Consider the following 12790-nt stretch of genomic DNA (forward strand, 5'->3'; position numbering starts at 1 on the left):
GAGGCAGAGGTTGCAGTGAGCCCAGATTGCACCATTGCATTCCAGTCTGGGCAACAGAGCTAGACTCCGTCTCAGGAAAGAAAAAAAAAAAAATTGACAGTACTTTGTCCTGGGAAATTCACACTATGCCTAAAGGCTTGCTGCATTTCATTTCCCCTGAATAAAGTTGCTGTTAGATATGAAGGAAAAAAAATCAAAAGTTCTGTGTATGGCTGGGCGTAGTGGCTTATGCCTGTAGTCCCAACACTTTGGGAGGCTGAGGCAGGTGGATCACTTGATCCCAAAAGTTCAAGACCAGCCTGGGCAACATAGTGAAACCCCATGAAACACCATGTAAAACACCCCACATGAAACACCATGCCTGGCTAATTTTATATTTTGTATCTCTATAAAAAATACATCTGGGCACGGTGGCTCACGCCTGACCTCGTGATCCGCCTGCCTCGGCCTCCCAAAGTGCTGGGATTACAGGCGTGAGCCACCGCGCCTGGCCGAACCTGTGTCTTAAAAAAAAAAAAAAGAAAGAAAAGGCTGGGCGCAGTGCCTCACGTCTGATATCCCAGCACTTTCGGAGGCCGAGGTGGGCAGATCACTTGAGGCCAGGAGTTTGAGACCAGCCTGGCCAACATGATGAAACCCCGTCTCTACTTAAAATATAAAAATCAGCCAGGCATGGTGCGGGCGCCTGTAATCCCAGCTACTCGGGAGGCTGAGGCATGAGAATTGCATGAATCTGGGAGGTGGAAGTTGCAGTGAGCTGAGATTGCGCCACTGCACTCCAGTCTGGACAACAGAGCAAAGCGATTCTCCTGCCTCAGCCTCCCGAGTAGCTTGGACTACAGGCGTGTGCCACCACAGCCGGTTATTTTTTGTATTTTTAGTAGAGATGAGGTTTCAACTTGTTGGCCAGGTTGACCTCAAACTCCTGACCTCAGGTGATCCGCCCACCTCAGCCTCCCAAAGTGCTGGGATTACAGGTGTGAGCCACCGTGCCCGGCCTAGTAGTTTCTTAATGTTTTGAAAATGAGTTGTTACTGATTTTTTTTTTTAATTTGTTGGTGGTTGGGAGAAGTCAGCTTGTCTGACACTCACTGGTTTGTCTTAGCCAGAATCAGAAGTGATTACAATTGTCAATGTTGAATCAGTCTTGCATTCTCAGAATAAACCCAGCTGAATTTATAATATATTATTTTAGTACACTGCCGGGTTTGATTTAATATGTGATTTAATAATTTTGTCTTTGTTCATGAGACATTGGCTTGTAATCTTTCCTTTCTATCTTTGTCCTGTTGTAGTATTAAGGTTCTCTAGCTTAAAAAATCAGTGTGAGACGTTTCCTCTTCTCATCGTCTCTGAAGGAATTTAACAACAGGATTTTGCCAGGCGCAGTGGCCCACACCTGTAATCCCGCACTTTGGGAGGCCGAGGTGGACAGATCACCTGAGGTCAGGAGTTCAAGACCAGCCTGGCCAACATGGTGAAACCCCATTTCTACAAAAATACAAAAATTAGCTGGGCATGATGGTGGGTGCCTGTAATCCCAGCTACTCTCAGGATGCTGAGGCAGGAGAATTGCTTGAACTCGGGAGGCAGAGGTTGCAGTGAGCTGAGATCCCGCCCCTTTACTCCAGCCTGGGCAACAAAACAAGACTCGGTCTCAAAAAAAAAAAACCAGGATTTTATTTCATGGTTTTGTATAACTCTAGTTTTGAGTATCTTTTCTAGTATAGCTATATCACATTATCCTTTACTCATTCCTAATCTTTATTTGCATCTGTCTTCTTTTTATCTTGATCAGTCTGACAGGGTTTGTTAATTTTATTAATCCTCTTATTTTTATTAATTTATCTTCCCTTTGGGTTAATTGTATTATTCCCTTACTAATGTCTTAAATTGGAAGCTAATTCATTTTTTCAGCCTGTCCTTTTATATAAGCTTTGAAGCCGATGCATTTCTCTTTAACTACAGTTTAGCTGTATCTGACAAGATCTGCAACTTCCACTGTGATTTCTTTGATGACTGGGTTATTTAGACATGTAAATCTGTTTTTATATGGGAGTTTATTAGTTATGTTTTCATTACTGGTTTCTAACCTATTTACATTAATATCAAAAAACATGATCTGGTGGCTCATGCCTACAATCCTAGCACTTTGAAAGTCTGAGGCAGGAGGATCAGTTCAGCCTAGAAGTTTAAGACTAGCGTGGGAAACATAGCAGGACCTCTTCTCTATTAAAAAAAAAAAAAAAAAAAAAAATTAGGCCGGGCGCAGTGGTTCATGCCTGTAATCTCAGCACTTTGGGAGGCTGAGGCAGGTGGATCACGAGGTCAGGAGTTCGAGACTAGCCTGGTCAACATAGTGAAACCCCGTCTCTACTAAAAATACAAAAATTAGCCAGGCGTGGTGGTGCGCGCCTGTAGTCCCAGCTACTCGGGAGACTGAGGCAGGAGAATCGCTTGAACCTGGGAGGCAGAGGTTGCAGCGAGCCGAGATCGCACCACTGCACACCAGCCCGGGCAACAGTGTGAGACTCCATCTCAAAAAAAAAAAAAAAAAATTGGGCGTGGTGGTGCACTCCTGTAGTCCTAGCTACACAGGAAGCTAAGGCAGGAAGATTGCGCACGCACAGAAGGTCAAGGCTGCAGTGAGCTGTGACGGCACCACTGCACTCCAGCCTGGGTGACAAGACGGAGACCCTATCTCAAAAGCAAAACACATGATCTGTATGATACCCAGTTCTTTGTAATTTATTGTATATTTTATGGCCAAGAATGTGGTCATTTTTAGCAAATGTTCCATGTGTGAGAAGTATATTTTATATGAGGTTTAGAGTTTTCTCTCTGCGTGTGTGTGTGCGTGTACACACAGATTTTTTTTTTAGTCGGGGTCTATTCATCTATTGACAGACACTTGGGTTGTTTCTACCTTTCGGCTACTGTGAGTCAAACTGCTATAAATATTGGCGTACAAGTATCTGTTTAAGTCTGTTTTCAATTCTTTTGGGTTTATACCAAGAAGTGGAATTGGTTGATCATGTGGCAGATCTATGTCTCGCTTTCTGAGGAACCACCCAACTATTTTCCACAGCGGCTGCATCATTTTATATTCCTACCAGTAATGCACAGGGTTCCAATCTCTCCACATCTTTGCGACACTTGCTTCCACTTTTCTTGATAGCTTTTGGGGTTTGTTTGTTTGTTTGTTTTGGAGACAGGGTTTCACTGTGCTGCCCAGGCTGAAGTTAACAATAGTGCCATCATAGCTCACTGCAGCCTTGACCTTCTGGGCTCGAGCAATCCTCCCACCTCAGCCTCCTGTGTAGCTGGGACTACAGGTATGCACCACCATGCCCAGTTTTTTGTTTTTTTTTTCTTTTGGTAGAGAAGAGGTCTCACTGTGTTGCCCAGGCTGGTCCTGAACTCCCAGGCTCAAGTGGTACTCCACCTCAGCCTCCTAAAGTTCTGGGATTACAGGCAGGAGCCTTGATAGCTATCTTAATGGGTATGAAGTATCATTATGGTTTTGATGTGCAGTTCCCTGATGACTAATGCTGTTGAGATGTTGAGCGTATTTACTGAACATCTATCTTTGGAGAACTGTCCTTGTACATTTTAAAACTGGGTTATCTTTTTGTTGTTCAGTTGTAGGGAATTCTTATATATATATTCTTCGCATTAAACCCTTATCAGATATGTGATTTGCAGATATTTTCTCCCATTCTGTGCGTTGTCTTCATTTCTTCATAGTGTCTTTTTTTCTATGAGACAGAGTCTCACTCTGTTGCCCAGGCTGGAGTGCAGTGGCACAATCTCAGCTCACTGCACCCTCCACCTCCCAGGTTCAAGTGATTCTCCTGCCTCAGCACCCCCGAGTAGCTGGGATTAATAGGCATGCGTCACCAGCCTAGCTAATTTTTGTATTGTTAGTAGAGACAGGGTTTCACCATGTTGGGCAGACTGGTCTCAAACTCCTGACCTCAAGTGATACACCCACCTCAGCCTCTCAAAGGGCTGGATTATAGGCATAAGCCACCACACCCAGCTTTTTTCTTCATAGTGTCCTTCGATGCATAAAAAGTTTTCCATTTAATGAAGTCCAGTTTATCTGCTTTTTTTTTTTTTTCCCTTCTTTCATTGCTTATGCTTTCGGTGTCTTAAGAAACCATTGCAAAATCCAAGGTCATGGAGATTTGGTCTTATGTTTTCATCTGAGAGTTTTGTTTGTTTGTTTGAGACAGAGTCTCGCTCTGTCACCCAGGCCGGAGTGCAGTAGCGCGATCTTGGCTCACTGCAACCTCTGCCTCCCGGGTTCAAGTGATTCTCCTGCCTCAGCCTCCTGAGTAGCTGAGATTACAGGTGTCCGCCACCAAGCCCGGCTAATTTTTGTATTTTTAGTAGAGATGGGGTTTTGCCATGTTGACCAGGCTGGTCTTGAACTGCCGACCTCACCTTGGCCTCCCAAAGTGCTGGGATTACAGGCATGTGCCACCACATCTGGCTATTTTTTGTATTTTTAGTAGAGACGGAGTTTTGCCATGTTGCCCAGGTTGCTCTCGAACTCCTGGCCTCGAGTGATCTGCCTGCCTTGGCCTTTGCCTTTCAAAGTGCTGGGATTACAGGCGTGAGCCTCCGCGTTCATAACCATGATCCCTCTGATTTCTCCCATCTCTCTGTCCCCTTTTAGAACTCTGATAGATGCATGTTCTTTCTCTTCCATGTCCCTGAATCTCTTTTTAGTAGTTTTTCTTTTTTAGTACTTAGTCCCTACTTCTGTTTCTAAAAAGATAAAGTACCCAGGTGCAGTCTTATATAATAAGTTTTTAGGAAAGACTCCCTTTTATTCCCACTCTTCTTTAAACTAAGCCAGACACAGGTCCCCACTGTCTACCCTGGGGGGCTCATTTTATTCCCTCCAGCTTAACTATTCGTTTAAAAGTTTTATTCTATTCATGGGGCAGCTGAAGCATTTTGTACCTGAAGCCTTTCAGCCCTCCTCTACCCTGTAGGGCTCTGCTACTCAGGACAAGTCCTCAGCAGGGTTGAATCCCTGTGCGACCTCCAGGGTGGCCTTGTTTCTATGATGGCCTGATTTTCCTCCTGCTCTAGTTCCAGAGCCCCTGTTGTATCTCCTTCCATTGTCTTACTATCTCTGCTTTGAACTCTTTTACATATTCGTGGATAAATGTTACAATTTTCATCTATTCCCTGACAACAATTTCTGGTAAGTATTCATGTGCCATTTGCTGTTCCTGTAATATCTTTAACTTCTGTGTCAGTTCCCTTTTAATTACTACTTTCTTAATGAGGTGAATTCTTCCTTGATGAGCTCTTGTAAGTAGATCATTGTGAGAGAGGGGCCAGGACTGTGTCCCAGGCTGGCAGGAATCTGTACGTGGGAATGGGTGCCTGGGAGAGTTCTATCAGGATTTTCTTCTCCACAGGCAACTACAGGGCTCCTCACAGTGCAGGACCTCCCCACCTCTGTCATTCTCCTTGTTGCCAGCTAGGTTCAGGAAAGCTCTTGCTGCAGTCCACACTCTTTCTTTTTTGTTTTTGAGACAGGGTCTTGCTTTGTCACCCAGGTTGGAGGAATGCAGTGGTGCCATTATAGTTCACTACAGCCTTGAAACCCTGGGTTCAAACAGTCCTCCCGCCCCGCCTCGCCTCCTGGATAGCTGGGACCATGGGCATCCACTACCACACCCAGCTAATTTTTAAATTTTTTCATAGAGAGAGGGTTTCACTTTGTTGCCCAGGCTGGTCTTGAACTCCTGGGCTCAAGTGATCCTCCTGCCTCAAGCCTTCTAAAGTACTGGGATTATAGGTCTGAGCCACTATGCCCAAGCCTCCTTTTTTAATTTCAAATAAGAGATTATTGGGTATGCTATACTTTGTTTGGTTGGTTGGTTTCTGAGATGGAGTCTTACTCTGCCACCCATGCTGGAGTGTAGTGGGCGTGATCTTGGCTCACTGCAACCTCCACCTCCCAGGTTCAGATTCTCCTATCTCAGCCTCCCAAATAGCTGGGATTACAGGCATGGGCCACCACGCCTGGCTAATTTTGTATTTTTAGTAGAGAGAGGGTTTTACCAGGGTTGGCCAGACTGGTCTCGAACTCCTGACCTTGTAATCCACCTGCCTCAGCCTCTCCCTTCTTGTTTACTTTGTTTGCTTTTCGGTGATTTCTAAGGGGGTTGGGGATGGGTGGCACTGTCTATATGCCAGCACCTTTTGTGTGTGGTGGGGGTGGGCAAGGTCTCACTTTGTCACTCAGGCTGGAGTGCAATGCTGTCATCACAGCTCACTGCAGCCTCAACCTACCTGGTTCAAGTGATCCTCCCAAGTAGCTGGGGCTACAGGCACATGCTACCATGCCTGGCTTATTTTTGTATTTTCTGTAGAGATGGACTTTTACCACGTGGTCTAGGCCTCTAAAGTGCTCAGCTGTGCCAGTACTTTATGATTTTTTGAGGCGGGGGTCTCACTCTGTCCCCCAGGCTGGAGTGCAGTGGCATGGTCTAAGCTCACCACACAGCCTCTGCCTCCCAGGTAGCTGGGACCACAGATGCGCACCAGCACACCCAGCTAATTTTTTGTATTTTTGGTGGGGACCTCCTGCCTCCCTACGTGCTGGGATTACAGGCATGAGCCACTATGCCCAGCTGATGCCAGCACTTTAAAACTGGAAGTCATAATACAAGATAAACCTTGTATTCCTGGGTTAAAGACTTCTCAATTAGGGTGTTTATTTTTTACAGTTCTTCTGATAGATCCTATTTGCTTATACTTTAAGACTTCTACATTTATGTTAGTGAAAGTGGTCCATTCTTGGCATGTCCTATCTGCTGTCAGAGTTCCTAAAACAAGTTGCATCATTTTCTATGTTTATTTAATCTCTGGAACAGAATATATAAAAGAGGGATTTCCTGTTCCTTGAAAGTTTTTAATACCTCAGCTGTAAAACTACTTACACCTAGTTCCTTTTTCTGAGAAGAGTTCTGCTTCAGTTTCTTAAAAATATTTATGAGTCTAATCAGATTTTTTATTTTGAGACCGAGTCTCCCTCTGTCACCCAAGCTGGAGTGCAGTGGCGCCATCTTGGCTCACTGTAACCTCCACCGCCTGGGTTCAAATGATTCTTCTGCCTCAGCCTCCTGAGTAGCTGAGATTACAGGCATCTGCCATTATGTCCGGCTAATTTTCATATATTTGTAGAGACAGGATTTCATCATGCTGCCCAGGCTGGTCTTTAACTCCTGACCTCAGGTGATCTGCCTCAGCCTCCCAAAGTGCTGGGATTACAGGCGTGAGCCACTGTACCCGGCCTCTCTTCTTAAGACCATGATTTATGTTTTTCTGGAAAATGTTTTACATTTACACTCAGTTTTCATATTTGTTGCCATAACATGTCCTCAGGAAATGGGCTGGGGTTGACTTTGTATTGTTTGTGTTTTTCTCAATGAGAATGGATTAATATGTAGATAAAATGAAGACGACCACCATCATGAAGTAATGAGTTCTACCCTGAGGGAGTATGGGGGGAGATTAAAAGCATGATGCCATCCCACCAAACCCTGTGCTGTGCTAAATCAGTCTTTTTCCACCCTCTGTTTCTCAGTCTTAGGAAAAGTCCTCAGTGCTGTGGGCAGTGCCCAGCTACTGATGTCCCAGAAATTCCAGCAGTTCCGGGGCCTCTGTGAGCAAAACTTGGTGAGTGTGATTCCCCTTCCTCCACAGCAGGGCTTCCAGCCTTTGGCTGCCCACTACACTCCACCAGCCCCACGAAGCCTCTGTGCCCTCCTCTGCAACACACACAGTGCGGCTTCCTCATGGTGTTGGAAGGACAGTGGCAATGTGTGTCAGTGTCTAGCACAAGAAAGGGGGCACAAGTGGCCCTATCAGATCTCTAATATCTTTCCATGTTGAAACAGCCACATGGATGGTAAAGTCAACTAGCACTGGTTTATTTACATAAAATATATTCTGTATCAGCCAGGCACAGTGGCTCACGCCTGTAATCCCAGCAGTTGGGAGGCTGAGGCGGGTGGATCACCTGAGGTCCAGGAGTTTGAGACCAGCCTGACCAACATGGAGAAACCCTGTCTCTACTAAAAATACAAAATTAGCTGGGCGTGGTGGTGCACACCTGTAATCCCAGCTACTCGGGAGGCTGAGGCAGGAGAATCGCCTGAACCCGGGAGACAGAGGTTGTGGTGAGCCGAGATCATGCCACTGCACTCCAGCACTCCAGCCTGGGCAATGAGAGTGAAACTCTGTCTCAAAAATTATATACATATATATTTTTTGGCCAGGCGCGGTGGCTCACGCCTGTAATCCCAGCACTTTGGGAGGCCGAGGCAGGCGGATCATGAGGTCAGGAGGTGGAGACCATCCTGGCTAACATGGTGAAACCCCATCTCTACTAAAAATACAAAAAATTAGCCAGGCGTGGTGGCGGGTGCCTGTAGTCCCAGCTACTCGGGAGGCTGAGGCAGGGGAATGGCGTGAACCCGGGAGGCGGAACTTGCAGTGAGCGGAGATCGTGCCACTGCACTCCAGCCTGGGTGACAAAGTGAGACTCTGTCTCAAAAAAAAAAAAAAAAAAAAAAAATCCCACTGCTGGGATTGGTGGCTTGGCTTTCTCCCTCCTTCTTACCTGTTAGGAGGGCTGGCCTTGCTAGGGTCAAAAGCAAAGTCCTGGGCTGTTCTGCCTGTGGGAATGTGTGTACTCCCAGCGGGAGGCAGTGGAGAGAGAGTTTGTCTTCAAGACCTACAGAGATCTGGGGGTTGCGTTGTCATGGAACAGAGTGACACGAGGGAAACAACACAGATTCTGTGACCTTCCCCACCTGGGAGTGAATCGGGCTTCTCTCGGTGTCACTGTCACACCATGGCCAAGAACTTGTTTCTTCCCTGCAAAACGAGAACACCTGTCTGCTAGCATACACATACATTAGGGACAGGGGTGCCTTCCTCGCCACAGCCCTTAGACTATCCTCCAAAGATCCCCACCACTGGGGCTGGTGCTGACCAGAACTGGCTTAGATTCATTCATACAGATACTGACCCAGACACTAGGCCTCAAGAGCCCCCGCGGGTGCTGGCAGGGCCCAGAGGAACCCTGCTTGTTGGGGGGTTGGGGGAAGCAGGACAAGCCTCTGCTGAGCCGGCCCCACTGATCCCCATCTGGCCCACAGAACCCTGATGCCAACCCACGCCCCACAGCCCAGGACCTGGCAGGGTTCTGGGACCTGCTACAGCTGTCCATCGAGGACATCAGCATGAAGTTCGATGAACTCTACCACCTCAAGGCCAACAGCTGGCAGCTGGTGGAGACCCCCGAGAAGAGGAAGGTGAGCATGGAGCAGTGCGGAGGGGAAGTCCAGGGACAAATTCCTGGTCGGCAATAACGCTGCCCACATCGGTCAGTGCTGCTTGGCTCCCTTCTCCGTGTGTCGTCTTTGAGCTGGGGGCTCACATCCATCACTGCGTGGGGTCCATGCTTGGCACTTGTCTGGCATGCCGCTTGCTCCGTGTAGTTGAGGCTGCCCCTGAAGCATGTGTCCTGCCCTGCATGTCCAGAAAAGGGGATCCTGGGAGAGGGGCGCCCACAGCCTCAATCGCATTATAACACAGGAGGCAGCAACATGGTCCCTTCTCCTGGGGTCTGGAGCCAGCTCTGTGACCTTGTGGTAGCCAGCCTCTTCCCTGAGGCTTCCTTCTGCAAACCAGAACCAGTGACCCCTATTGAACCATGGCCCTGTCTAATCCCCTAGAATAGCCTGTAAAATGGGACCTGAAGCCCTAAATTTGTCTCTGACTGTGACTCAGGCTAGTTCCTGCCCGAGACTCAGGCTCCTGGTGGTTCAACATGAGGGTGGACACAGGGATCTGCCTGTCCCCCCTGCTCGAGCCCCCTCGGAGTCTAGGCTTGCTTTCTGCTCCAGTGCCTTGTGCTCTTCCCACTGTCATCGCTTCTTGTGGCTTCCTGATTCCAAGTGTGTGTTGCTTGTGCCCGATGCGGGGAGGCTGGGGTGGAGACTCCAGCTGCCGGTATATGGTGGGGGTAGTGCCACACAAAACGTGGCACCTTTATTTTATTTTTGTTCTCTCCTCACTGTCTCACTAAAGGAAGAGAAGAAACCACCCCCTCCGGTCCCAAAGAAGCCAGCCAAATCCAAGCCGGCAGTGAGCCGCGACAAGGCCTCAGACGCCAGCGACAAGCAGCGCCAGGAGGCCCGCAAGAGACTCCTGGCGGCCAAGCGGGCAGCTTCTGTGCGGCAGAACTCAGCCACCGAGAGCGCGGACAGCATCGAGATTTATGTCCCGGAGGCCCAGACCAGGCTCTGAGACCATGCAGGAGGAAAGAAACGATTTTAAATCATTAAAAAACACAAAAACTAAGTGCGAACGGAACAGAGTTTTCTCAAGCTTTGCTATGGTTATTCTGTCTAGAGACCCTGAGCCAACTTTCAAATTGACGCATACAAGGGCTCACAATTTGGCTTTTTTGGGTCCCTCCCAGCTTTAGGTTATGAAGATTTTACTCACAAAAAAAATCAACAAAAATCAATCACAAAACTAGAAAACTTTTTTTTCCTCTTGCTGGCCGTGGTGGACTAGATAGATGGACGTCAGCAACTCCCAGCCCAGCCTCCAGACTGCAGTCTTTTTACTCGTTCTATCTGATGAGAACTCACACTAGCTTGTTTACAAGATGACGACAGTCCAAGGGCAGCCTTGGGCACCTGCCATGTCCCTCCTTTCCCCAGCTACCCCCGCTCTGACCTTGGATTTTCATTCTTATGTTTTTCTCTTTTCCCTTCAGAGCTCACACAGTGGTCACCATTGTGGCAAGCGGCTTTCTGAGTCTCAGCCCTCTCTGCGGTTGAAGGCCCAGAGGACAGAGAGATGGACACGCGTCCCCTCCCTCCCCCGCCAAGTGCTCACACACAACCTCACGCGCACACACACACACGCAGATGGAGGTGCCTCACTGGGAGGTGCCCCGCCAGCCCTGGGCAGTGTCAGGCAGGACTCACCGCTGAGCAGATGAGGGAAGTTTTAGTCTTGGGGGGTGGAAATGAGACGAAGCCACAGTTATCACACTCCAGACTCCCCGCCCTTTTATTTTCTCCAGCCCCTTCTTCCTTCAGCAAAATCTAGGACTCCCGAATGGCTTCCAGGGGGCTGTCAGTCCTCAGCCGCGCCTGTGTCCGGTGCCCGAGGGGCGGGCGGCGGTGTCTGTATGTATGTGTACATATGCACATAGACCTTAGAGTGTATAGTTAACAAATGCCCATCTGCTCACCCATGCCCACCCAGCGCCGCCGCCGCTGGCTCTCGGGGCACCTGGCAGGAGGCGGGTGTGTGAATAGCATATATTTTTACATGTACTATATCTAGGTGTGTGTACAAGTGTGTGTAAAAATATATACCTTGTGTGTAAGCAGCCCTTTTTTTTTTTTTTGGTCTCCACCCCCACTCCCCCCACTCCTAATGGCCCATCTGCCCAGCCTCTGAGTTTTCTGTTCTATTTTTTTTTTTACCCCAATCATCCTCCTCTCTCTCTCCTGCCCCCCCATCCCACTCCCAGGGTGTCACGAGCCCTGAGCTGCAATGGCCCGGGCCTGCAGGGCGGGGTGGGGAGGGCAGGGGCTCAGCCCCGAAGCCAGCTCAGTACCTGAGGGGCTGCTCCATGCTGTGTATGCGCCTCTCTGACATCCGAGACATCCTCTTGGCTGGCGCTTGCTGCAGGGGGCACCCCCTCCCCGCCCAGGTGAACCAAGGGCCTGCTCCGGGGCCCATTTCCAGCTTGGCCGCCGTCTGTGACCTTGGGCAAGTCACTTGACCTCTGTGTGCCTCAACTTCCTCCTCTGTAAAACGGGGACAGTCCCTGCCCTCCCTACCTCACAGGCATGTTGTGAGAATAAATGAGGTAACGTGCACCAAGGGCTTGTGCCATTATTGCAGGGGGATGAGCAGAGTGGGCCCAGGAAACTGAACCAGACCCCTCCCAAAAGGCAGCTCTGTGGAGACGGCCTGATGGGAGTGCCAGCTGGGATGCCAGCTGTCACACGCCAGCTCTGTGATCTAGGGCGGGAAGATGGAGCTGACCATCCCCTCTCCCGAAAATGAGTATGCAGCACTTACCAGCTTCCTGTTTGAAATAAACCCTTGAAAGATAGATGCTATCACAGGAGCCAGGATAGGCTGATAAAGACCACCCCAGAGGACAGTTTACACCCCCCACAGATCCACAGTCTGCACATTCTCCAGGGCGGAGTACTCGGTATCCCCCTGCCTGACAGCTGCTTCCACTCTGTCGGGTGCGAACCCTGAGTGCATCTCCGGAGCACCTCCTCTACAGGCCCAGTGCTGGGGCAGAGCTCACTCTGGTGAGGGAGAAAGATATTGAACGTGACAGATAAGGTCAAGTCAACGACAGGTGGTAAAAAACAAGACGCAGCAGAATGAGGCTGCAGGACCCCGCAGCGCGACAGCCAAACCCAGCCTGGGCAGGAGTGTTCTGCTGGAGACCGGAAGGATGAGTGGGTAGCCAGCTTTCGGGGAGGGAGCGGCACGCAGTCCTGGCAGAAGCAGGAGGTGCCGAGCCCCGGTGGTAGGAACATACCTTTTTTTTTTTTTTTTTTTTTGGAGACAGTCTTGCTCTGTCACCCAGACTGGAGTGCAGTGGTGTGATCTTGGCTCACTGCAACCTACGCCTCCTGGGTTCTAGCAATTCTCCTGCCTCAGCCTGCCGAGGCTGTCATCATGCCCGGCTAATTTT

General features: G+C 49.0%; 1 protein-coding gene and 1 long non-coding RNA gene across 4 annotated transcripts in view; one reads left to right on the forward strand and one right to left on the reverse strand.

Moving 5' to 3' along the window:
• The window catches only part of DLGAP4 (DLG associated protein 4), a gene marked incomplete at its 5' end in the record, with an annotated part of 31207 nt that extends 19259 nt beyond the window's left edge, over positions 1-11948 (forward strand). The window contains 3 exon segments of the mRNA NM_001133849.2: positions 7619-7710; positions 9198-9353; positions 10132-11948. Of these exon segments, the coding sequence (NP_001127321.1) occupies positions 7619-7710; positions 9198-9353; positions 10132-10350 (467 nt within the window). The 3' untranslated portion in view covers positions 10351-11948.
• LOC103888795 (uncharacterized) overlaps positions 1-12790 on the reverse strand; it is a 76234-nt gene that overhangs the window by 14723 nt on the left and 48721 nt on the right. The gene's annotated exons all lie outside the window — the stretch shown is intronic.

This window comes from Pongo abelii, chromosome 21 (genome assembly GCF_028885655.2).
Source record: "Pongo abelii isolate AG06213 chromosome 21, NHGRI_mPonAbe1-v2.0_pri, whole genome shotgun sequence".
Classification (NCBI taxonomy): domain Eukaryota; kingdom Metazoa; phylum Chordata; class Mammalia; order Primates; family Hominidae; genus Pongo; species Pongo abelii.